The 22949-nt window shown below is 47.3% G+C and overlaps 1 protein-coding gene across 2 annotated transcripts in view; it reads right to left on the bottom strand.

The window, feature by feature from the left end:
* LOC125955922 (MOB kinase activator-like 2) overlaps positions 1–22457 on the bottom strand; it is a 93913-nt gene extending 71456 nt beyond the window's left edge. Inside the window, exons 1-2 of one of the 2 annotated variants that reach the window (XM_049687262.1) lie at positions 22289–22457; positions 19121–20123 (exon numbers count right to left, since the gene is read on the bottom strand). In XM_049687262.1, the coding sequence (XP_049543219.1) occupies positions 19121–19125 (5 nt within the window). In that variant the 5' untranslated portion in view covers positions 19126–20123; positions 22289–22457. Of the gene's footprint in view, positions 1–15064; positions 16342–19120; positions 20124–22288 lie in introns of those variants that run through there. The other variant, XM_049687258.1, reaches the window with a different exon arrangement.
* Between the last annotated feature and the right edge of the window lie 492 nt (positions 22458–22949).

The following is a 22949-nucleotide window of genomic DNA, read 5'->3' as shown; positions in this document are numbered from 1 at the left end:
GGGTGAGATCATGAATGCCGTTAACGCTCAATGGATTCGGATCCTTTTACGTTGGCTACTCTTTAGCACCTTCCACCACCTTGGCGGCGTTGGTCTTCCAAGCTCACCTTCATGGGGGTCTTTTCCTTTCATATCTTTGGCCGTCAGCGCGATTTGTGTTGGACCGTTTTTTTCATCTTCTCTCCTTCAATTACTGCTCAGAAGATAGTTCTTAACGAAAGGTAAACGAAAAACGATCCAACATTCGATGCTAGATTCTGTGTGGACAGAGGCCAGGGTGAGGGTAGAAAGAGAATCTTCCGAAAAAGGGGATTCACTTCTCGAGACGGGATAAGCGCTCGTTACCGAGTCTCGCTTTCGTTTAGTGCTCCCATTTCGTTGGGATAGTTCGGTAGATAAGTAGTGATAAGCGTTGGCGACAATTTTATCCTCGACCAGTTTCTCATTCTTGAGGCATTACTGTAAAACCATTTGGGATTATAAGCCTTCAGTAAGATCGAGTGCACACCGAGTAGATCTTTTAGATGAACTCATCCAAAAAGTAATGATATTGAATGACTTTAAAACATTAATAATCATTACAATTGAGAAGGATATCCTCGGAAAGAATGAAACCCTTTAAAACCTACTACATGAACTTACAAAAATCCCATCCATACGACTCCACAACTGAACTCGACATCCACGGCAGCGACCTTCGCTCAATGAAGTGTGGAAGGAAGGGCAGGTCGCCTCGATGACCAATCCATTAACCGAATCCTGGATACAGGCGACGCAACGTACCGTAAACCTTGAAAGATTCCCAAAGAAACCCCTGACTTCGGATCGAAATGTGTCCAAATCCAATTCGCCACGCTGCAGGTGGTCACGTGAACGTAACCGGCATCGACTCTTCTTCCTATTTCTTCCTTCATTGTAAGGCCTGTTTCATTCCCTGTTTTTCAAGGGCTTCGCCTTCGGGAGATGTCCGTCGTACCAGGTCCAGGATCTCCGCACAAATTGATTCCCACTTCAGCTGGAGCTGGTTCGAAGGCGTGACCGATGCATTCGGGTTTTTTTTTTGGAAGAAGATTCTTCCAATCTGGTCGGGTAGAGGGAATGAGAGCTAAAATATCGAACACGGAAAGCGAGAGTACAGGGATTCATCAATGGATGGTCAAATCTAAAATTGTCTCATTTTAAGGTATTAATCAACTTTACGAGCCAAACTGAAGGAAGAAAATCCGTTTGAAGCGCCGTCATGCATTGACAATATAATTGCTTCCCTTGATCCAGATTGGATTATTTTTAAGAACCCCCCTGTAAGTAAAATTATACGGTAAACATTTAACTTTGTATAAAATCAAAAGGACAACCAACTAGTTCTTTCCTTGTCTTTTCAAAATAGAAAGTTGAACTACCGGAATGATTGTAGCGGGTTCACATCAATTATCAGTTGAATTTGCTCACTCTACTATCACTAGAGAGATGAACACTACCGAGAATCGAAAGTAGTATCGGGGACTTCATGCATCTGTTCCTGAACCACGAAAAACGGAACTGTAGTGAAACCGCGTCCAGCAAATCGCGGACCACACTCCGTTGCACAAAGCAAAAGCATCACGCGCCTTCGAAGGACCACACCGCACGGAACAGAGCAATTCATCTTCCGACAATCCATTCCCCGGGCTCCGCACCCCCGCCGGTCGATGGTCTTTGATCTTCTAGGAAAGCGCACAAGAGGGTCTATGATTGCCCGGGCCCATGTCAGGACGGTATTTTACTTGTCTCTTGCATTAAGCCCACCAGGCGAAGCGACTGCACCGTCCGTCGGCTCTCATCACACATCAGCACATCCACACTAACAGGCGCCAAACAATGTTGCTGTAAGCCAGCCTCCACGCGCATCAGCAGTCCCAGAAGGCACAAGTACGCCGCCAGCTCATCGGGATCTAGCGTCGGCAGCCGATGACAGCCTTGGATTTCTTCTCGGTCTTGGCCTCGGTGTCCCGTAGATCCCTCTTGCGAGCGTCCTGTGCTCCGACTAGAGGGTTGACTAGAGAGCAGAATTGCTTCCGGTAGTTCGTCACGGATCCACGATGTGAATTGAACTCTTGATGGTTGGGAGAAGGATCCGAGTCGCACCCTTTTCAATCAGCAATAGGTGCTGGTGGCACAAAAAGGGTTAAGGACGTTGAAGGTTAAGAGGATGCGTTCTTTCTTGAAATTTGAAAAGAAGTTTCGCTGGATTGATTGGAGTAGGCCAAGCTAGCGAAGTGAAGAGACGAGAAGCAAAGCTTCACATTTCTACACCGAACGCGACTTCTACGTTTCGATTGCTGATAAGAAGCCAACTGTGCCTCAAAAACACGAAGGGCAACCCTGTGCCTATTCCAAACTACATACAGACATAAACTTATCGGTGTAGCGTAGGCCTCTCACGCAGAGAGTGGAATGAACTTGACTTTCATAAGCAGCAAATCACTTTCTAACGTAAAGAACGTCAGAAACTACCCAGAGTGCTATGCCAACCTAAATTCCCAAAAGCTCAATGCACCTGAAGCCGGCGTGACAAGCTGTGGATCCCGGGTGCGGTGCGATGTGCACGTGTTTACGACTAACGGGGATCGAACGTTTCGAACCGATGATTGAATTTCGATGTCACGGAAGCTCCCAATGGAAGCCATCAGTACACGGAACGTGTTTTGTAAGTCGGTCTCCAACTCGGACTCACTTAACTTGTCCCGCTCCTACGGGAGTTGGGCCCATAATTTACGAACATGGTGTGAGGTTAGATCATCGTGTGTGCCATCATTGGAAACACACAAGACATTGACACTTTAACGGTCAGCACGCTTCTGCCCTCAGGGCAGGCCCCCTCCCACCTCGAGACCATGTTACAGCTGACGATGAGTACGACCACCGTCTTTACCTATGGGTGATGAGTCAACTATCGTGGCCACATCATTGTCGTTCTGTTCAATGAGTTTTTTACAGAACGCCACTACTACTGTGCAGTAACCTCTTCTCCGGTGTTTGCAACCGTTCTCCGTTTGATTATCTATTTTGTTTGCATTCCCGCTTGCCGTGGTCAGCGACCTTCCATCGATGGCGGCTTATATAGCAGCACCTCGCTTAGCAGGTTTTGTTGGTTCATTCGGCAACAACAAACTTCCCCATATTGGAATACTTACACACTGGGGAAATGTATACTTACACACTGAGGAGATGGTGTTGGATAAATACTGGGTGGTGGATTTAAAGTTCCAGGTAGTCCCACGTGTTCTATAAGGAATCTCTTGACTCACGCTGCTAAGCCTATAGACGAACGTTGACTTACCTAAAAGTAGAAGCAAAGAAAGGGAAAAGAACGTATAAGATATTTGAAAATACAAAACTGAAAAGAAATCGTTTACCAAACTACTGTAATGTCAATATTTAATGTTATTTTTAACTGAAGACTTTTATTCTAAAACAGTGAACATTTTTCATTTGAATTTCAAAAGGATTACATATCAAAAGCCAAGATTTTATTTTCCATTCAATCGTCTTCAATAAAAACTGCTTCCTACTAAAGATTCCCATAAATATCCGGCATTACCGCGAGGTAGGATAATGCGGTAATCGGTTAAAAATAAGAAACTTTTCTTTCCTGCTTTACATGTATCCTTCCAGGGAAAAATGTACAAAAGAGCGAGCGGGAAAGAAACGAACAAATGATGTCACCTAAAGCCAGGCCCTTCAAGCCAGCAGGACGAAGGAAGCTCGCCTAAACGAATCACTGCAGCAGGTCCTTCACCACCACGCAGCACGACGCAGGACCGTAAATCGAGAAGCAGGGAGACGAAGAAAAAACGAGCGAATGAGAGAGTGAGAGAGAGAGAGAGAGAGAGAGCGAGAGAACAGCATCGCACCGTAACATCGTGGCAGAAGGGGTTTTAACACTAAAGGCCGCAAAAACAAATAACAGCTGATTTGCTGAGGCACCGATTTTCCCTAAGGGCGCAAAGGGAATCCTTCACGAGCATACGCACACACACACACACACATACACATCGAAAGTGAGAGAGCGTGTTTATGGCGAGAGATGAGAGAGAGAAGCAAGAAAATGAGAGCACACGGTGTCTATAGTGAGAAGGCACAGTAGTGAGAAGTGAGAGCTGGAGGAAAACTCCGTCCGGAAAATTCGAATCGTTCACCGTTTTACATTATCTCTCGCCGCCGTTTGTCAACCTGCGTGCTCATCGCACCCGCACACACACCAAAACTCCAAAACACACAACATCTCCAACCCCCCTTGGCCATCCGGCAACTTGGCCTTATATTTATCACCGAAGAACCTCATCGCGTTGCGCCGATGAGAAGCGGCGGACATGCGCTTTACGTGCGAAAGGTGGCGTGAGGTTTGTGCGGTGATGTTATGCAAAGCAGCAGCAGCACCAGCAGCTGCCTCTGGTGAGCGGGCGCTGGTGGGAGCGAAAATAAAGATTTTCCGTCTGTTTTCCCCTTTTCCAGCAAGGAGTTTCCAACGCCCCGGCGCCGGTCTCGTGCATGGCAAAGGATAAGGAAATGACGTTTGATGGGCTTTTGAGTGTTTCTCTTTCATCTTGCCGTGTTGGGTGTTATCATCGCCTCAAAGATCACCCACTATAGTCGGCTACAGTGCAACGTTTACCTTTTATCTTCCATTTGGGAAAATCGTACTAATGCCTGAAAGTGCCTTTCGACACACAACGTTTCCGGATAACGTTCACGATAACAGATCGACTCGCTACACGCGAGGTATCCTCTATCAAAACCCCGTGGCGTGCACGTGCGATCGATTTTTCAAGGTCAACGTAATGACAAGGAATGAGCCTTTCATTGCCTGCTGCCACTCGTTCGCTTCTTGGAAGCTCTATCTCCTGTTTCTCCTGAAACACTTTAGTAGCATCACCGAGGACGTGGCGTCATCACCATCATCATCATCATCATACTGCCACACTGGTTTCGCTTCTTTGGAAACAACAACAAAGGAGGCTTGAAGAGCAAATCCTAACCATCATCATAAGCATCGCGGAAGCAGCGATTTTAAGGCCTACTAACCCGAATACCGTCGTCGTCCTGAAAACAGGGCGTTTGTGATGCCAGGATTTTGCGGAAGCAATCTTGATCCGCGACAACCATACACACGCACACACACACAAACCGGGATTCGTTTACTTTCACATAATGAGATTTTAAACGTAAACAGCCCTCTTCTCATGGAAGGCATGGGGATAAATGCAGTGATGCTGGAATCATTAGTTAACATCATTTTTGCGTTTACCATGTTTGCTCGGGTTTCGTTTCGCAGGGCAAACAACACACACATACACACCACTGCGTGGAGCATTTGCCTCAAACTCGTCGAGAACACAAGCACGCACTTTGGCAATCATTGTGTATGCCGCCCCCCAAAAAAAAAAAACAGCCAAACATCCATGAAATGGACGCGAAACAGCAGCAGCAGCAGCCGGGTAAATATGGCATCAATTAATTCAATCGACAATTAATCTTATTATGGCGCCCCGTGACGGAGCACTAACTTCTCCTCCTTTCGCCGCTACCACTGCCCACCAACGCAAAGCAAATTACACATTTACGCTAATGCTACAAACTTGTGCGACGGTGGCGCTCGGGGAGCCTCCTGTTGTTGTTGTTATTGTTACCCAAGGGCGTTACATTAATTTCCCTACGAAGCGAACCAAGGACGAAGAGCTTCGGTCACTTCCAGCCGAAATGTGAGTGACCTTTTCGATCGAAGACGGCCCAGAGTTTGCCTTCCGTTTCCACAACGGCGCTCGCCCGCGTCCATCCAAGTAGGTGCTGGTGTTGCTGGGCGGTTTGGTTGGAGCAATGGGAGATGATAGCGGGTCAATCTACATAGTACCAGTAGATTGACCTTCTCTGAAAGGCGATTAATCGCTTCGATCACGTTGGGAGTGTTCTGCATCCCGTGGGGGCTGAGTATTAGATTTCAAGGCAACTCCCGCCTTCGTTTGTTTCGACAACACACACCATCCAGACGGAGTTACAACATTTCGTAAGTTAATCGCTTTTTACTATTACCAACTATGCCTTTTTTGGTGAAACTGAACTCTTTGGTGGCCTTTTGTCGGTACAACCTTTAGTATCCTAGCAAAATATCATAAACTGAAAGATCCCAGTTCGCAATATACAGACACACACACACACACACACACACGAAAAAGATCATCATCGCGTCATCCAGCTAGAGGAGCCGACGGGACCTTCGGCACTAAATTACACAGATAACAGATTAATGGCCCACAACGGATCAACCCTGCCGCCGTCGTCATCGCCGCCGTAAGGAATCACGACCTTCATTTCCGCAATGTGCTCCATTAAATGGTGCCACAACAATGGCGCGCTTGTGACGCACTTCCCGCGCAAAAGGATCACCCCGGACTACCTAAGGACGACGCGAGACGACTCATCCTCTACTATCCCATCTAAGCGATGGGATACTCATTTTTATGACTTTTTAACGAGTCCATTTCCCGCTAAATCCGGCAAAAACGAAAAAGGAAGGCCAGTAATTTACCGCGAATCCTGTGCGGATCTTTTCGGTCCGTTAAATTCCAGCTCCAATGGCCGATGGCGATTTTGCGCGTGAGGGAGAGATAAATCGTTTAATATGATGTAAGAGAGGTGTAATAATTAAAAGTTGGACCGTATTTTAATTATAATACTGCCCAATAAACTATATCTTGAACAACGTACCTAACTGACCTTGGTTCTGCTAGTTTCAGTTAGTATCTCGTGATAGCTCGGCGTGAACAGCGTTTAGAATTCAGAACAGAACGGTCGCAACCGAAAATAGCTTCCAGAGAAACAAGGCGTTTTGCAATTCATTCTAAGCACATCGCGCGCAGCAATAGAAGCTGCTTCATTTTCTCAACATTATTTTCTTTTCGGCAAACAGCTTCCAACAGCATCCGCCACCGGACACTGGACCGTTCGGTAGTGTGTAGGATTCGCTAGCGGGGTAAAAAAATGCGACAACAAAAAAGACGCAAAACAAAATGGAATAACATTCCGTGATAGCGACTTTATTTTTAGTGTCGTCCATATTTCGTCGACCTCCTTCTTTCCTTCCTTCCTTCCTTTTTCTTGGCTATGGCTCTTGCTGCTGCTGCTGCAGCGTCTACTCGGCACTAAATGGTCGGGCGCCAACGAAACATACGGAAAGAAGCGTCTAATTTTAACCACGACGACGACGACGACGACGACTACCACGATGGTGGAAAACGCGATCCACGGCGAATGCATTTTCATGCCACACCATTTCCACCGGAGTTGTCTGCACCACCACCCGCCAGCCAGCCACCAGCAGTCGTCGTCGCCGTGGGCCAGGACATGGGGATAGTGACATCAACGTCAAACATTCCATTCCGAATTCGCTCACAGCGACCACCACTAGCGGGCAGCCAAACAGCTCTTGGTAGTTCGCACTGTTGCTAAAAGTAAGATACCTGGAACTGTCCAATCCGTCGCCGCTTGTAAAACGATATCCATTTAGGGGGGGGGCTCTTTTTTTAATTAAATTTTACAGTATCCGGCCTCGCAATCGAGCGTCCGCATTTACGCGTCCCGCGGCTAATAACCGAGCGTTACGTTTTTATGGCGTTGTTTATCATAAAAATGGCAAACAAAACTATCACACATCGTCACCAAAAAAAAAAACGCGCTGGTTTAATTAAACCATGTAGCTCTCGGTGCGCCACTGCTGGGTGGTCGCGTTTCTGCACCTGCAATTTGGGGCCGGTAGGTCTACGGTGTTAACTCACTTCTTTGCCGTGACAACGCAGTGTCAGTGTCACCAGCGCGAAGAGCACTGTTTCAATTCGATTCAGCTTTTTAATGATTGTTTTTCTACTCCACTCGCAGCAAGGTGGAAAACATATGCGGGGCGCGCAAGAAGAGAAGGTGACGATGCTGGTACAAATTGGATGTTTTTGCTTTCAGCGAACAGCCGTTTCAAATTGAAATGCAAAATTGGTGAGCTCGTTGCGCGATGGGTTGCGCTGAACTGTGGCTAATGGAATATTAATTTGATGATTGGGGGGAAGGGATAATGATCAGACCGCAGACAGTTAAGGAGACTAAACGTTACAAAATCTGAACTTTACTGCACTCGAAATCGTTTCATTATCCATCAATAGTCATCAAAGCAGATGTACGATGAAAAAATTCGTTCGTTCGTTCGTGAAAATGCTTATCAGAACAAGCTAAAGTGAAATTAATGTGATGCACTGGATAGTGGACAAATGTTCAGATAAATTTCAAATTAGTTGAGGAAAGCAATTGTAAGGTCACTCATTTTCTATTAAACAATTCCGTCAGATGAACGATAGTTTTAATACCCAGAACACACAAGATCGCCTCTTAATTCTATAGAATGCTCTATAAAACTAAGTAGACAGTAGTGATCCCACATTTTCAGAAAGGGCGAATCTCCATCTGGTTTAGATCAAAGCATTTAGAAGGGAGTCAGGGAAGGATGACGCCACTGCCCACTATAGTAACTTCTTCTCCCCTGTTCTGTTTCAATGATGATGACTCCATCGCCTATGCTGCCTAGCGCTATGTAATCGGCTAGGATCCAGGAAAAGGGAATCCATTCCACGACACACGACGATTGTGGCGTGGATGATGTCATGTGCGGCATTGCAGATAATGGCGGAGAGATGTGGACGTAGTTTTTTCATGCGTTCCGCGAGTCAAACATTCATTTCGTGCTAAACAATATCGAATCGAATAATTTCGAATAATGGCGTTCTTCAACAGCAAAACAGCAAAACCCCTTCATCTAAACAATCAACACCGCTCAGTCACACATTTCCATCTGAATTTCCATTTCCCAAACAAACACCGCAAGATCTGCGCCACCCTGACCGGTGGTGATAGATGGATGTCTCAATTCGCAGCTGTTGTTAGCCGGCGTTTTTTCTTTTCTTCCTTTACGTTTCTTTTTTGCGGCAACAGTTTCGCTTTGTCGGCAATTCCGACCAGACAACAGCATGATGCAAAAGTACAAAGTTTACGCAGAATTCACCATCAACCCACCACCCTCGTGCTGCTGCGGTACCGTCACCGTCCCTTCTCACCAGTGCCAGTGGCCGGGTTGCTTAATATCACATATTGTGCGCTATAGAATTGTTTATGATTTTATCGGGAAAATTACAAAACAAAACGGGACGAATAGACTGAACGCTCACGTGCCGGGACCATGCACCTGTGAAAAGTGATAAATAAATAACTTTTCTTCTAAATTGTTAATCACTATCGGTTCTGTTGTTGTTGTGAAATGCAAACAGACCGCCGCGGTTTTCAGCTTTTTGAAGTCGCTTTATTTTTCCTCGAGCAGACTCAAAACTTGTCTGCCTTCCGTGGCGGTTATCTTTTTTCACTCGTTTATCGCCTTTCGCTTTCTTTCTCCTGGTTGCTTTTCGCCTTCTTTCTCAGTTGCCGCTTGCTAGCTCACTTGCGTGCAGGCTCGCACGCAAGTGAGCTACGGGTGGCTGCTCGTGGGCCCTACCGATAGCCGCTGCTATCGGTAACACTCCCCCCAGTACGGTCGTCCTAACTGACGTCTCGTACTTCGGCCCAAGAGCAGCCGCCTGTCCTGTCATGTGTATATTTACTTTCCGTTTACCGGCACGTGCCGGTTCTTTGGATTCTCCTATCAACTGTGTCGCCTTTCAGCTTCTATCTATCAATCCCACATCCAGATCGTAAGGTCCCTTTCCACCCTGCTTTAACTAATCTGTCTTTGTTTTAGGGTCGCTTTCCCCGGTGTTATTCCGGCCTATCTCTGTAGCCTTGCTAGCACCCCGGCGCATCCCGTATCACTCCTTCCCCTGACTCTTGGCGTATCACGTCTAGCACGGCGAGCTTCGTGACTGGCCGTACGTAAGTGCTGTTCGCCGTCCTGACCCTTGCGGATCGAACCTGACCGTCCTGCTTGCTGGCGAAAACTTGCTCTACCACGCCCTTTGGCCAGGAGTTTCTGGGTAGCCTGGGATCGACGATGACTACCACGTCTCCTGTCCTGATGGGTTCGTTATATCGGTGCCACTTTGTTCGTCGTGTGATCTCTGGCAGGTAGTCGGTCACCCACCGCCTCCAGAATCTGTTGGCCAACGCTTGTGATGTTCGCCAGTTCTGCCGCAGAAGGCTGCCGCTGTCGTCCAACTCGCCCGGCTGCTTCATGCCATTCGACGAACCCAACAGGAAGTGGTTCGGTGTTAGGGCCGGGGCCGAGTCGTCGTCTACCGGCACGTGTGTGAGGGGCCGCGCGTTCATAATGCTCTCGACCTCGACCAGCAGGCTGCGCAGCACTTCGTCGTTCAAACGCTTGGCTGAGCTCGCAGCAACGATGTTCTCCTTCACCGTCCGGATCAGGCGCTCCCAGCTACCTCCCATGTGGGAGGCTTGTGGCGGGTTGAACTCCCACCGTATCCCGCGTTGGCTGCACTCTTTTGTGATATCGACGTGGTCGATCAGCTCCGGGTTGCGTTGCAGTTCCCTCTGCGCACCGACGAAGTTGGTTCCTCGATCACAGAATATTGTGAGCGGGGTTCCTCTGTTACGGATTCCACCATCCGTTTTGACAAGACTCATTCCTTAAGCACTATGCCGAGGACCAGAAACATGTGCTATCAAGGATAATCAACGTCTCTTCGCTGCAGCAACTGTGTGCGATTGAGCACGACTCCTGTGTGAGTTGTATACGGTAACTCCCCCCGTTAGATCCGTCAGGCTAGCAGACTACCCTGGTGAGGCGCTGCTATCGGTAACAGTTGTGATGCCTTTTAACGCCGAACCGAGCCGAAATTGGTCTGCCAGATAAGTTAACCCCCAAACTCATCCCATGCCGGCCAGACGCTGACAGTGCAGCAGGTGTGGGTCGCGAAGATGTCTGGCACAGCAGCATTTCGCAGAAACTCCATGAGAGGAAAGTGTTATAGTGTTTGTACACTCGAATCGAATTCTGTTCGGTGTGATGGAAAATTTGTTGGAAAAAGAACCATTTTCCGACCATTGCGATCGATCGGTAGCGGCTGCAAGACTGACAGTACTTGGAAGGTTTCATTGAACATGCCCTGTGTCTCGTCGTCACGGTGACACATTGATGGATCCATTATTCAAGGGTCACACATAACACACACACACACGCACTACCCAGTTGTCACGGTGCGGGACGCTTGAATGACAGCTGGAGGATATCAGTTCACTTTTCGAACGCAAAGCAGTAAGCCGGCGATGGTGATAGCAGATTAAGGTTTGGAAATAGCATTTACTAGGTTCAATAGTTTAGTAAAAAAAAAAACAAGATAAAAAATGCAATTTTTAATAGAAGAATTATATTATTGAAAAATTGTTAAAAAAGACAATAAAAGGTAAAACACAAGTGTAACAGTTGGTAACCAAAAAAACCGAAAGAAAAAATAAATGGAAAAGGTAATGAAAGAGTAACAAGAATAAATGGAAAAGTAATCTAAAGAATAATAAAAGAAATACAAAATAGAACATTATCAAACATTCCTAAGACACTGTATACCAGAATGAAACTGAGATAGAACCCGCGACGTTGTGCTAGCAATGACTCAAACATGATAAACAATCACTATCATCACTATTGACATGAACCAAAACCAACAACGCTAAGGAAGCCAAGTATGTACGGCCAGAGCACGGCCGGCCATTCCAGTGAACGCATAGCTACTAGTAACAGCTGTTAGCGAATGATTTATTACTTCTTTTACACCCCATTCCAAAGCATCCGCGGGTGGGTAAGACAGGCAAATAGACGAGCGGTTAGCGGCTGATAACCGTACCGGTGCGCTGATGTGATACGATGCGTACCCAAGCCCCCCGAACCCCGCTACCCCATGTATCTCATATCACGGACGGTGTGAGCTTCGCCAGCAGCTTTTTCGGCCTCAAACTGAATCGGCCATTAAACGTTCAGCCCAGATACGGGCCTTCCGCTAGCCGGATCTATCCCGCACTAAGCAGAGCTGGGAGAGAGGAAAGAAAAGCGCACTTACCACCCACCCGCACAAAACATTACTATCTCTCTCCGAAAAAAAAACGGGTCCAAAACACACACAACGGATGTTACAGTTAGTTTCAGGAATGAGGAAAGTTTCTACACTCGGCGGGCCGTACCGGTCGAATGCGAAGCCATTATCCGTGGCTCATCTCACCCTCTCTCCCTTTCTCTCTCTCTGGGAGAGAGCACAACAATCTGGCACGCCGCCGAGGAGATGATTTTATTTCCATACGAAATAAGATGTGCCCGTGGCTGATGGTGGCGAACAACTCCAACCGATCGCGAGCCGTCAGGACTTGTTTCGCTTGGGGCCAATCACATCCCAAACGTAAAAAAAAAACGGAAGTTACGTTAACACACACCACCGCTCGGTGGTGCCCTTTTTCTTATTAGGTAAGTGAGCAGTCAGTCAGCAGAAAAAAGGGGTTGCCGCCAACGGGACGTTGAGCGAGAGTTAAGTCAATTTCCTCACGTTTGACAGAGGCACACCGCAACCTACGCCGCCTTGCTGGCAGCAACATAGCAACCGCGTGCGCGTGAAACAGAGAATCAAGAGCGGAGGAGCCGAGGAAGGAGAAAAAGGATAACGAGTCAATTAGGCAACGGAAGCCCTTCCTTCTGCCGGTGCAGAGAGTGGCTTATGCTTCCATTTTCCATCCGCTGGCCTTTTAGATAGCTGGTCCTCTTTCCGACTGGTGCTTAGCTTTAATTTTTCCTCCGCTCGCTCGTCGTTCGTCGTCGTCGTTTTGTGCGCACATCATCCATCCAAGTGTGCCTTTACTACTACAAAGAGTTGCAAAAGTAAAGAAAATGGATCATAACTTGTTACAAGGACACATCGGTGTGCGTCTTTCGCAAGCAGAAGAAAAAAAACTTAGTACAAAGAAACCTTCCAAAACACGAAGTTGGCAGCAGCAGCAGCAGCAGCAGCTTCTGTGTAACAACATGGCAGCGAAAAGCCGCATCCGCACGGTGGTCACGTGAAGCACGGTCCCGAAGCACGCACAATAAGCGAAAGAAGCCATCCAGTGGCCACCGATCCGCCGATTTTCGCCATCCCCAGCCGCTTCTTCCTTTCCTCCTCTGGCGCATTCATTGTGCTAAATCAATTAGGGACTTAAGTGTAAAACACATGTTTGGAATCAGATGGAAACCAAACCAGCCAACCAACACTCATCGGCATGAGCCCCTCTGTAGGGCAAAGAGACAGCGAGGTCCTCTGATTCGAAATATCAATTTGCGCTGGTCCAGCATATAGACACATCAAACAAAGCAAAAAAAACGCACCTACCGACCGATTCAACGGCTGCTATGATATTTCGTTATGACATTTAGCAATGATTGCGTCCTTTGCCAGAGCTTTACGTCTTTCAACTGAGCATGTAATTGGTAGAGTGACCGATGATAAACGGCACCGGGGGCCCGATAGCTTCGGCCAAAGGTGAGTTGAAGAGCTGCAGCATGCCGTTGGATGGTAGAAAATTGAAGTGCCTTAGCTGATTAGAAAGCTACTAGAAAAGAAAACCTTCGCAGTAAATCGAGATGATTACACAGCAACAGTACGCATAATGGTGAAGCCACAAACCACTCACCGTACCAAGTCAGTCGTCGTCAGTACGCATCTATATCTGCGCCACATTGTGTCACAATCACGACCACTTCTTTTGAGTTTTTTTTATGCCTAGTACCTCCCCTCTTTTTACCATCCTTAACATTGACCCCACCAGTCAGTGGTACAGCAGCTAATCAAATTTCATTATCGCCGTCACCAGCAAACGGGATGTGGTCAACCAGGAAAAATGACTCACCCACAGGGGGTTGATGCCATTATTGTGTGCGCCCTTTCGCAGTACGACGTACGGCATGTACTGTGGGGATCGATCCATCAAACCATCCCACCACCTCCTAATGTCAACTGCGGTTTTTTTCGGGTGGCTGAGAAGTGAGAAAGGTGACCGACCGCCCATTGCACAAAATGGCACATGTTCGTGCGAATTTTTCCCGGGTTTTGGCTTCTTTTTTTTATTTTGGGACAGTATATTTGTTGGGGAAACATGAGCCATAAAGGATCACCTGCTAACTAAATGCTAGAGGGGAGTGCGGGCTGAGAGGAAGGAAAGGATTTGCGTTTTTCCGCGTGACCATTGTGCATGGCATCCATCGTTGAGCTGGTTGGTGTTGTAGTGTTGTTGGTCGAGCGAATGCCTTATCTTGTCCACTGTTACCCGAATGTCCATCGCTCTTCTTCAACCTCCTCCACGCAAACTAGCAACTATCACCATCTCTCATCGATGATGGGGCTGCGAGAGGTGGGTATGAAGAGGTGTGTTTGTGATGAATGACCGGATCTGCCCGGGTTGTTTCATTCGTTTTTTTTATAGATGATGGCGCTAATTGAATTTTTCGTTGCATTCGCGTTTACACGACAAATGCATATTGGATGGATGCAGGAATTTACACGGAAAATTGTAAATTGTAAATGCATAATTAAAACTAGTTCACGAATGGTGTCAATGTTTCGAAAATGCAGTATTCGAAGCCTCATTACAGAAAGGTCGCGGTATTTTATCCAACGAGAAATGAAGTGTTACATTTTAAGAAGTATTTTGATTCTCTAGAATTCGAGAACATTTAATAGCAATGCTTCAAATAGACACTTTAAATTGAGTAGAATAACACCGAAAGCTCATAACTTTTTAATTTATGGTATCCGGGAACAATATATGGTAATAATTCTACCTTGAAGGAATCACGTTGAAATTTCCTGACTTCCGGATGATGCATTGAAGAGTTTTGTCGACAACGAGATCTCGTCGTACAAATCGGCGCCAACTAAATTCTATTGTCTTTATATAATTTCACACCTATTAATCCTATGACAATGCCATCGTTAACCCAGTAATGAAATGTCAGAATTCCCGAAGTTCTCCTTCGCTCGATTCCAGAATATCCTGACGAGTACGATCATCCACGTCAACTAACCTGCAGAAGCATGTGACCGTCTCCTCGACATCGAGCGGCAGGATGATGCCCGAACCGCCCATAATCTTGCTCAGATTGCTAGACGACGCCGTGGACGACACTCCGGTGCCATCGTTGCTCGGTATCGTCGAGTAGCGCACCGACAGATTCTTCGAGGCGCTCGTCGCACGGCTCGTGATCGCGTTCAGGACGGCCGTGGTCCACATTTTGGTGAAACCGCTGGTACCGCTGCTACCGCTGCTACCACTACCGATACCCCCTCCGTGCATTAGGGAGGCCGCTTCTACGGATCGTAGGATCACGCCAAACGAAACACCGAAACCCACGAAGTGACCAGGAGCGCTCTAGATAGCAGGATCACAACATCACACGCCTCCTCGAATCTAGCGAGAGATCTGCCCACGTTCTCACTTTTCGGGCCGCGTGCGTATCACACACTTGATTATCGTTTGCAATGCGATTTCCACCAAAAAAAGGGCAACACCAACACCCTCTCACACACGCACGCACGCACACACCGCCACCTAACGGGGTCACATACGGAAACGGAAAAACAAGAAATCGATCGATCGCAACCGACGACGTTATGTGCGTTGTCTTATCTCGCTGTAGTACCTAGGCCACGCTGCTCGGTATTGTGGCGCGATCTACAGCTGAGGTATCTTCACATAAGCACACACCTACACACACACACACACACACTCGCCGACTATAACGCCACTGAATGTCGGCGTGGAGCTCCCGTAACACCAACCCTTTACTCTACACGGACTGGAGGGTGAAAATTGACTGACAATTCAGCGACGGCCACTGTTTGAACAGACCGCGGAGCGATGGCAAGCGCACCGTGTCGTTTCTGTCTGGCTGGTTGGCTGGCTGGTTGGCTGGCTGGTTGGCTGGTGGTGGTGGTGGTGGTGGTGGTGGTCGGTACACCCCCGGGCGCACCGATGACGATGATACCAACCTCCACCAGCAGCACCCACGGCAATGGCAGCACACAAGAGTGGAGTGCTGCTGTTTTTATCACTTGGGTGGCGAAGATAACACCCTAGAATATGTGGAGCAACCCACCACCTTGCGATGTGCTAACAACAGAACGCACTTCGTGCGCGATCACACATACACACACACGCATACACCTGTGGCAGCGATCATGCATCTTTTTTTTGTCGATGCTAAACGCATCCAAGGACCTTCCACAGATTACTCGATCACTCGATCACTCGTCATCCACGGATTCATCCGCGTCCCAAACCAACTAACCGTTGCCTTCAAACAACCCCCGACGACCCGCGATGGCTGACTGACGGGGGGCTTAAGACCTGCTGGCAACGATACCGGCCAGCGCCAACCAGGGACAGCCAGAGATGCGTGTGCGTTTGGGTTGTTGTGAGGCACACACGCGCCGTGGCCACCGCGCCGTTGCAAGTCTCACCTTCGCGAAAGCACACGGATGTGGGTGGTGGTGGTGGTGTGTGTGTGTGTGTATGGCCAATGCGTGTCTGTGGTGGCCTGCTCACGGCTCACGCGAAAGCTCCACACGAGTTTCTCTCTTCTGGTGCGCCCCCCCCCCCCCCCCTTCTTTTCCACACTTATTACCCGTTTCTCGAGCAATACACGGTGTGGTAGTTTCGGCTTCTATGCGCGGGGCACATCATATCATCATCATCAACGCCGCCGCCGCCGTCGTCGTTTCGTTCGTGTGCGACGCATCGGAGCGAGGAGCTTGCCCAGCTTCATTGTGATATACACACACACACAGGCGCAGGCCTGGCGAGAAGGAAAGCGGAACTCGCACACGGTGGACGCGATACGCGTACAGTGCACACGTGTGGAAACCCCCATCAATCCTCTAAAACATCGCAACCAATACTGGGAACGGCTGAATATCCGTGGCGCTAGCAATAGAAGCAGCAGCAGCAGCATCATCATCAGAACCAATCATCTGGCGTTTTGCATCTAGACCGGCACAGAGCGCCAGCGGTGGTCAATAGTAATCCTATGGATTGCCGATTCAATTAGCGCATTTCCAGGGATACACACGGTGATGGTCCTCCCCCTTTGAACTGAGGCAAGGCAAGGGGAGCGCTTGTATTCCAATTTATGATAAACATTTCCGTTCGGAACGCACTCCGGAAATAATCTCAGTCGAAGAATTGAGCCGAAACCGAAACAAAACGCGAAGAGGAGAACGCTTCCCGTGGCATTTGGATCCAGGTGAGTTCATCTCAGCTGAGCCGAATGTTCGGATCTAGTAGCTGACGAACCAAAGAATGTCAGTAACCAACGGGCGGCTAACAAAGTAGACATCGATTGTGTGCGGAATTTAGAAGAAAAGCAAAACTGTCATTCCTCGTTGACCACATCAAGAGACTTTGTAAAAACGAATATTCTATGCAACAGAAAATCGATTTCCAAAGTGTATAAAGCATAGTTTAGTTATGGTGCAGTGAGTTCGTTTAGAGACATCAAAACGACAAACATTACCTTGATCATTTTAGCCCCCCATTCTGCGCAAGACAGACTCCCCAATTTTTGTGTGGCTGCCACCAAGCCCAAGCAACGAACTCATTCTGGAACACAGAGATAATTGTAGCATTTCCCCTCCTTTATCGATGTTCTTTTGAGGGTCATCTATACATAGACTAGCGTTGTTCAATCCCATCAAATTGTGTATTAACCTTATTTCCTCTCTGTTTAGTTTCAGTTGATCGGCTTTAGTTGTTGTTTGATCAAAGGATGGATGATGATTGAATCGTTTTGGATTACGAACAAAAAAGCAGCAGCTGGTACTTCTGAAGTTAATAGGTTGTTGTCTCCTCCAGATTCAAGAGCAGATCACCATACAAACCGAACATTGCAAGAAGTGTTCATTCGGTTTGCTTAGTTGCTGATTGTTAAGTGAGTATCCCCGTTTGACCTACATTGTAAACGTGCAAATTATACCAACGTCAGTTCGCAGGTGGCCACTTTTTCTAGTGGCTGGAACGGTTGGTTCGCCCTTCTGCATTAGCTACGCTAGAACGCTTCTACTGGCTTTAAAACGACCGCGCTATGGCAATAGGCCCGCATTTTCCATTCGCTAGGTGTCTGCCCCTATAGGTCACCTTGTAACTGTCACTGCTTCTTGGCTTCGTTTGTTTGCTTGTTCTTATCATGCCTCAAGGTCCTAGTGCCATCGCACCAGTGTGCTAATTAGATATGGAGGCTCCATACGCCCGAGTGCATATTTCGAGCTTTGTTTTGAAACATTCGCTTGAGTAGATTACAAAGCCTTATTCATACGCTTGCGCTCCCATTCGTAGCGGGGGGGGGGGGGGGGGGGGGGGCTTTTTACAAGGGTGAAAAGTCGTAAAATAATCACCTTTTTTGATATTGCATACGAAGCATTTAGACTGGTTTGTTAGATTTTTATTCATAAGATATCTCATCTCATTTATTGTATTTTTTTTAAACATGATAATCACCGATCGTTTCTATAAAGTTTTTCAAATACTTTTTTATCAATATTTTCGGCCAATGATCCAGTATCCCTTTCATTTCACGCCTTGGAACAGTCATACATGCTTCTTATGCTCCATCAGGATAACTCGGTTTGTTTTTTCTATGGCACGATGTAAAAATAGATTGAGGAAATTGACCACTCAGCGGAGAGTGTACTGGTTGGGGAGTACGTTGTACCGTCAATAGTATCGTTTCTGCAGGGAAACCTGCTGCTTTCAGCTCGCAAGGTCGTGCAACAACATCATCTATCGGAAACCACCCCCTTCCTTCGTGACAGTACTACATCTGCAAACACCCTTCTACAGTACAGCCATGCAAATGATGCTAGCCATGCTGCTCAGCTTTCAATGCTTCCTGGTACTTAATATTGATCAAGAACATTGATTGCTTTTGCCGCATAAATCCAGCTTCATGCTGTTCAGAGCAAAACCCTTCAGAAACCTTTTATTTGCTGGCAGGACACAGACGTACCTAGTTCCCTGAGTGAACTCTTCGCACTAAGGCATTCCTGGAATGTTTGTAATCGTGAAAAATCTTTCAAAACACACTTACCCCATAAACCAGTCCACGGTATCACGCAGATATTCTGGCAGGCGCTCCAGTTTGACGGCTTTTTCCTGTTTACGGCCCTGGTGAAGACAGTTGCTGTGCTAGCCGGATCCTTCGCAATCCGGTAGTAGATTGCGGTGATGAGATTAAGTACTACTTCCTCCGGGCGAATAACAATATTCAAACTTCGATTCGCCTTGCTAGGGCAGACGAATGTTCCCGATGGAGGCTTCCACCTACCGTGGAGCCGTTAAGACCCGGCGCGACCACCAAGCACACGTCTTTGGGAATCCTTATCCTCCTGCTCCTCCTTGCCAACCTTCACAAATAATATTGCTCACAGCAGCTCACGCTCACACCGCACTCACTCGCTCGTTCGCTCGCTCACTCACTCACGGGTTGTGCTTTGCTCACTACCTTTATGTAACGACGACGATGGGGCCAAACGAGGACGTAACCTTCATCCCTGCGAGGTCGAGCCAGCACAGCGTAATGATCGATTTTCTTTCTGGCGTTTGCCTTTGCAGATTAATCTTCCTGCAGCTTGGCTTGTAGTGAAAAACGGAAAATTGTCACCGCAACACCGCAACACCACCACCGCGCACAGCTGAGCGACGACGTGACCAGTGAAAATAGATAAAACGCACTTTTCACCAACCGCAGTCGGCGGGGTGGTGAAGGACGGAAACCGAATTGGAAACAACACGCATATGAACTGGGAAAATCACTTCACTATCCTCTGTAGTGCGGCCACGGTACTCAATTGGGCGAACGACGAGCTCGAGCTCGGTTTAATTCTTGACAAAAAACAACAAAACAAACAGGATCGGATCAGGATGCTCGGTGTGTCCTTGGTTCACATGCTCGACTATGTGTGTGGGTATGTTTGCTATTCGTCTGCTGCCCTCATCTGCTCACACAAGAGCCCTACAAAGTCACCACATTCGTAACGTCGCAACAACATTAATCGCACTTTATCACTCGTATCACGCGCTCAACAGTGGGGCTGAAATAAAAAGAAAATACGCATTCGATTGAAGGGGCTTGTCTCGGGATACGGTGGTACGGTGGAGACCCTCGCGAGGTCCTGAAAGGCGGAGAATGGACACTTTTCGCGCAGCCAGCGAACGCAGCAGAACACATGCAACTCTTACAGCATTGGACTTCTTCAAAGGCATGATCTTGACTGAAGCACACAAGGATTGTTATTTTTTTTTGTTTTTGGTTCAAACACCATCGTGAGGTGAGAAAAGAGAACCCTTATTCCCTCGAAAAGAGAGCAACCACCAGAGAGACAGAGAGATAGAGAGAGATGCGGTATGAAGATTGTGATGTGGTGTACGAGAAACCTATTTTGACATCGGTGTCGACCTACTTCGAACCTACCACTTCGTAGGATCGTTGAAACAGATGAAACGATATTTCAGGACATCGCCCACACGCTATTTTCACCCTCGGTCAAGTGATGCAATGGTGTCCCAATCGCACATAGACGGTACAGACCCGCGCGACCTAAACGAGGAGATATTTTGTCAATAAAATGACTCTTCTCTAAGCATCGATTACAGGTGGAAAATGTGTCGCAATGGTCGCGACCCGTGGAAAACCGTCTGTTTGCAAGGAAAACCGCTCACGGTACTTACACAACAACACAACACAATTAACATAGAGATGGTGCTGAATGAGCGGTTGAGAATCAAGAGGTCGTTCAAGGAAGAAAAACCCCGAAACGAGGTGGAAAATGCGGTGACTTATCCACTCGTAAAGCGCGGCCGCGCGCTCTCTCTCTCTCTCTCTTCACGAGCCAAAACCATAGTTTGTTCACTTTTATGTGGCGTGTTTTGCTCTTCCTGAATTTCCGCCGTAGTTTCCGGAAAGCTTTTTCCCTTTTTGTTTCCCCCTATCCTTGCACTTGTGTTATATTTTTAATTCTTATCTTTTTCTAGCGATCTACTTAAAAGGAGGTTGGTAGAAAAAACCCACACACTGATGACAGATCGTAGCATGCGTGCGGCATACTAGGTGGTCAAGTATTGTTGATCGTAGTAGTCGTCTGCTAATAGTATTTTAAAGAGCCACTAATTATTAGGACTAGTAGATTGATTCTTTTGAGCAACTCCGACGGTCGAGAAGGTAAATAACTAAATGACAACAATGATTTGTTCTAGATTGCTGTTTCTAGTAAACAATACCGGATGATGATAATGGCTAAGAAGCGAAATGACGATGCAGCCCCAATCCTTGCGCAAAAAAGGATTCATAAATTTACAATTCGGATCTCCGCCTCACACACACACATACATACATTCCGTGTGTTAGTGTGTTTTGGCTCTCGCTCTCGTTTCTTTGTGCTCGGTCCTTTCTCTTTTGCTATCACTCGTCCGGCTCACTCCGCGATAACCCCTCCGCCGCGCTACGAAATCTCGGCATAATTATAAACAACTACCGCATAATGGCTTTGTGGAAGCTGATGATCGCAATCGGAAACGAGGTCCCATAACAATACGCGTATGGGGGAAGACACAACCAACAGAAAAGGATTACTCTACACAGGCCGGTCAGCAGCCAGTGGGGCCACCCTGTGGTTGATTCGTTGTCTACTCTGCTGAAGCCCAACACGGTTTTGCACAACAGAGCACGCACGATGCGGCGGTGTATCTGTTCCTGTTTGTTACGCCATCCCGACCCACACCCCCCACCCTCGGGGCTTGATTCCCAGCTGACGTGATTGGCGAACGCTGCTGGACGCCGCTGCCGTCGAACCGATTGGAGGCATCCAAGCATAAACCACTTTCAGCTGCTGCTGCTGGCCACTTCGATTCGCGAGCCCTCTTCCTTCTCCTTCTCCTCTCGCAATAATCGATCACACAATCACGGCACGGCGATGAACTTTGGGATTCTTGAACTGGGAACGTTCGCAACACTTTCGGAGTATAGCAATCGACAAAAAAACGGAACAATCAACTCTGCCTGTGCCGTAACTGGTACGGGGCAGAGAGAGAGACACACACACACGGGAATCAACCGTAATTGACCACTGACCGCAGATATGCTGGGGCTGAGGATGTGATTTGAACCTTATTTGTTTTCTATGCTACCGTTCTTGCACGCACTATACGCACTTCACTGGCCACCGCGGAAGAACGTCAAGATTGACAATATGCAACTCACTTTTGCCTCTAATTACCACCAGCAAGATATTCAGCAATATATTCTCCACTTTGCTGCTGTTGCTGCTGTTGGCTAGCGTTATGTAGAGGCGTTGATCGCGTTAATTTCGCCTGCCCAACGCGGATGTGGTGCAAAAATCAAAACCCTCTTCAACATATCAGCACAGCAACGGCAGCGGGGACGACGGCGGCGGGGTCCTACACACACACACCTTAAGCCCGGGCCACACGAAACATAAGGCCAGGCCGCACGAATCGAAAACTAAAAGTAAACGAACATTATTTATGCTTTGTTTGGTCAGGTTGAAATTTGCGAAATGGTTTGCACTAACTGGCTGTACAAAATCATATTCGGTAAAATCATAAAACTTCTGCAACTGCCGCAAATGCTGCATCGAAACTGCCGGGAGCCTGCGAAGTCAATTTTTCGGGCTATAAACGCGTCATTTCGTTTACAGCAGCAGAGTTAAAGAATAGTTGAAAAAGTCGTTATTTTTTTGTTACTTTTTCTTCAAATAAATATAGCTAAAATAAACAGGGTACGGAAAATTACGGGTAATACGAAAAATTCAATTGAATTTATATGTTACCTGTTATCTTCAATCTTCGCCAATTAAGGTGATATTTAATCAATTGAAAATTGAATGGAATTGTTCGGTTAG

Source organism: Anopheles darlingi, chromosome 3 (assembly GCF_943734745.1).
Source record: "Anopheles darlingi chromosome 3, idAnoDarlMG_H_01, whole genome shotgun sequence".
Lineage (NCBI taxonomy): Eukaryota > Metazoa > Arthropoda > Insecta > Diptera > Culicidae > Anopheles > Anopheles darlingi.
This window is presented reverse-complemented; position numbering and strand designations above follow the sequence as displayed.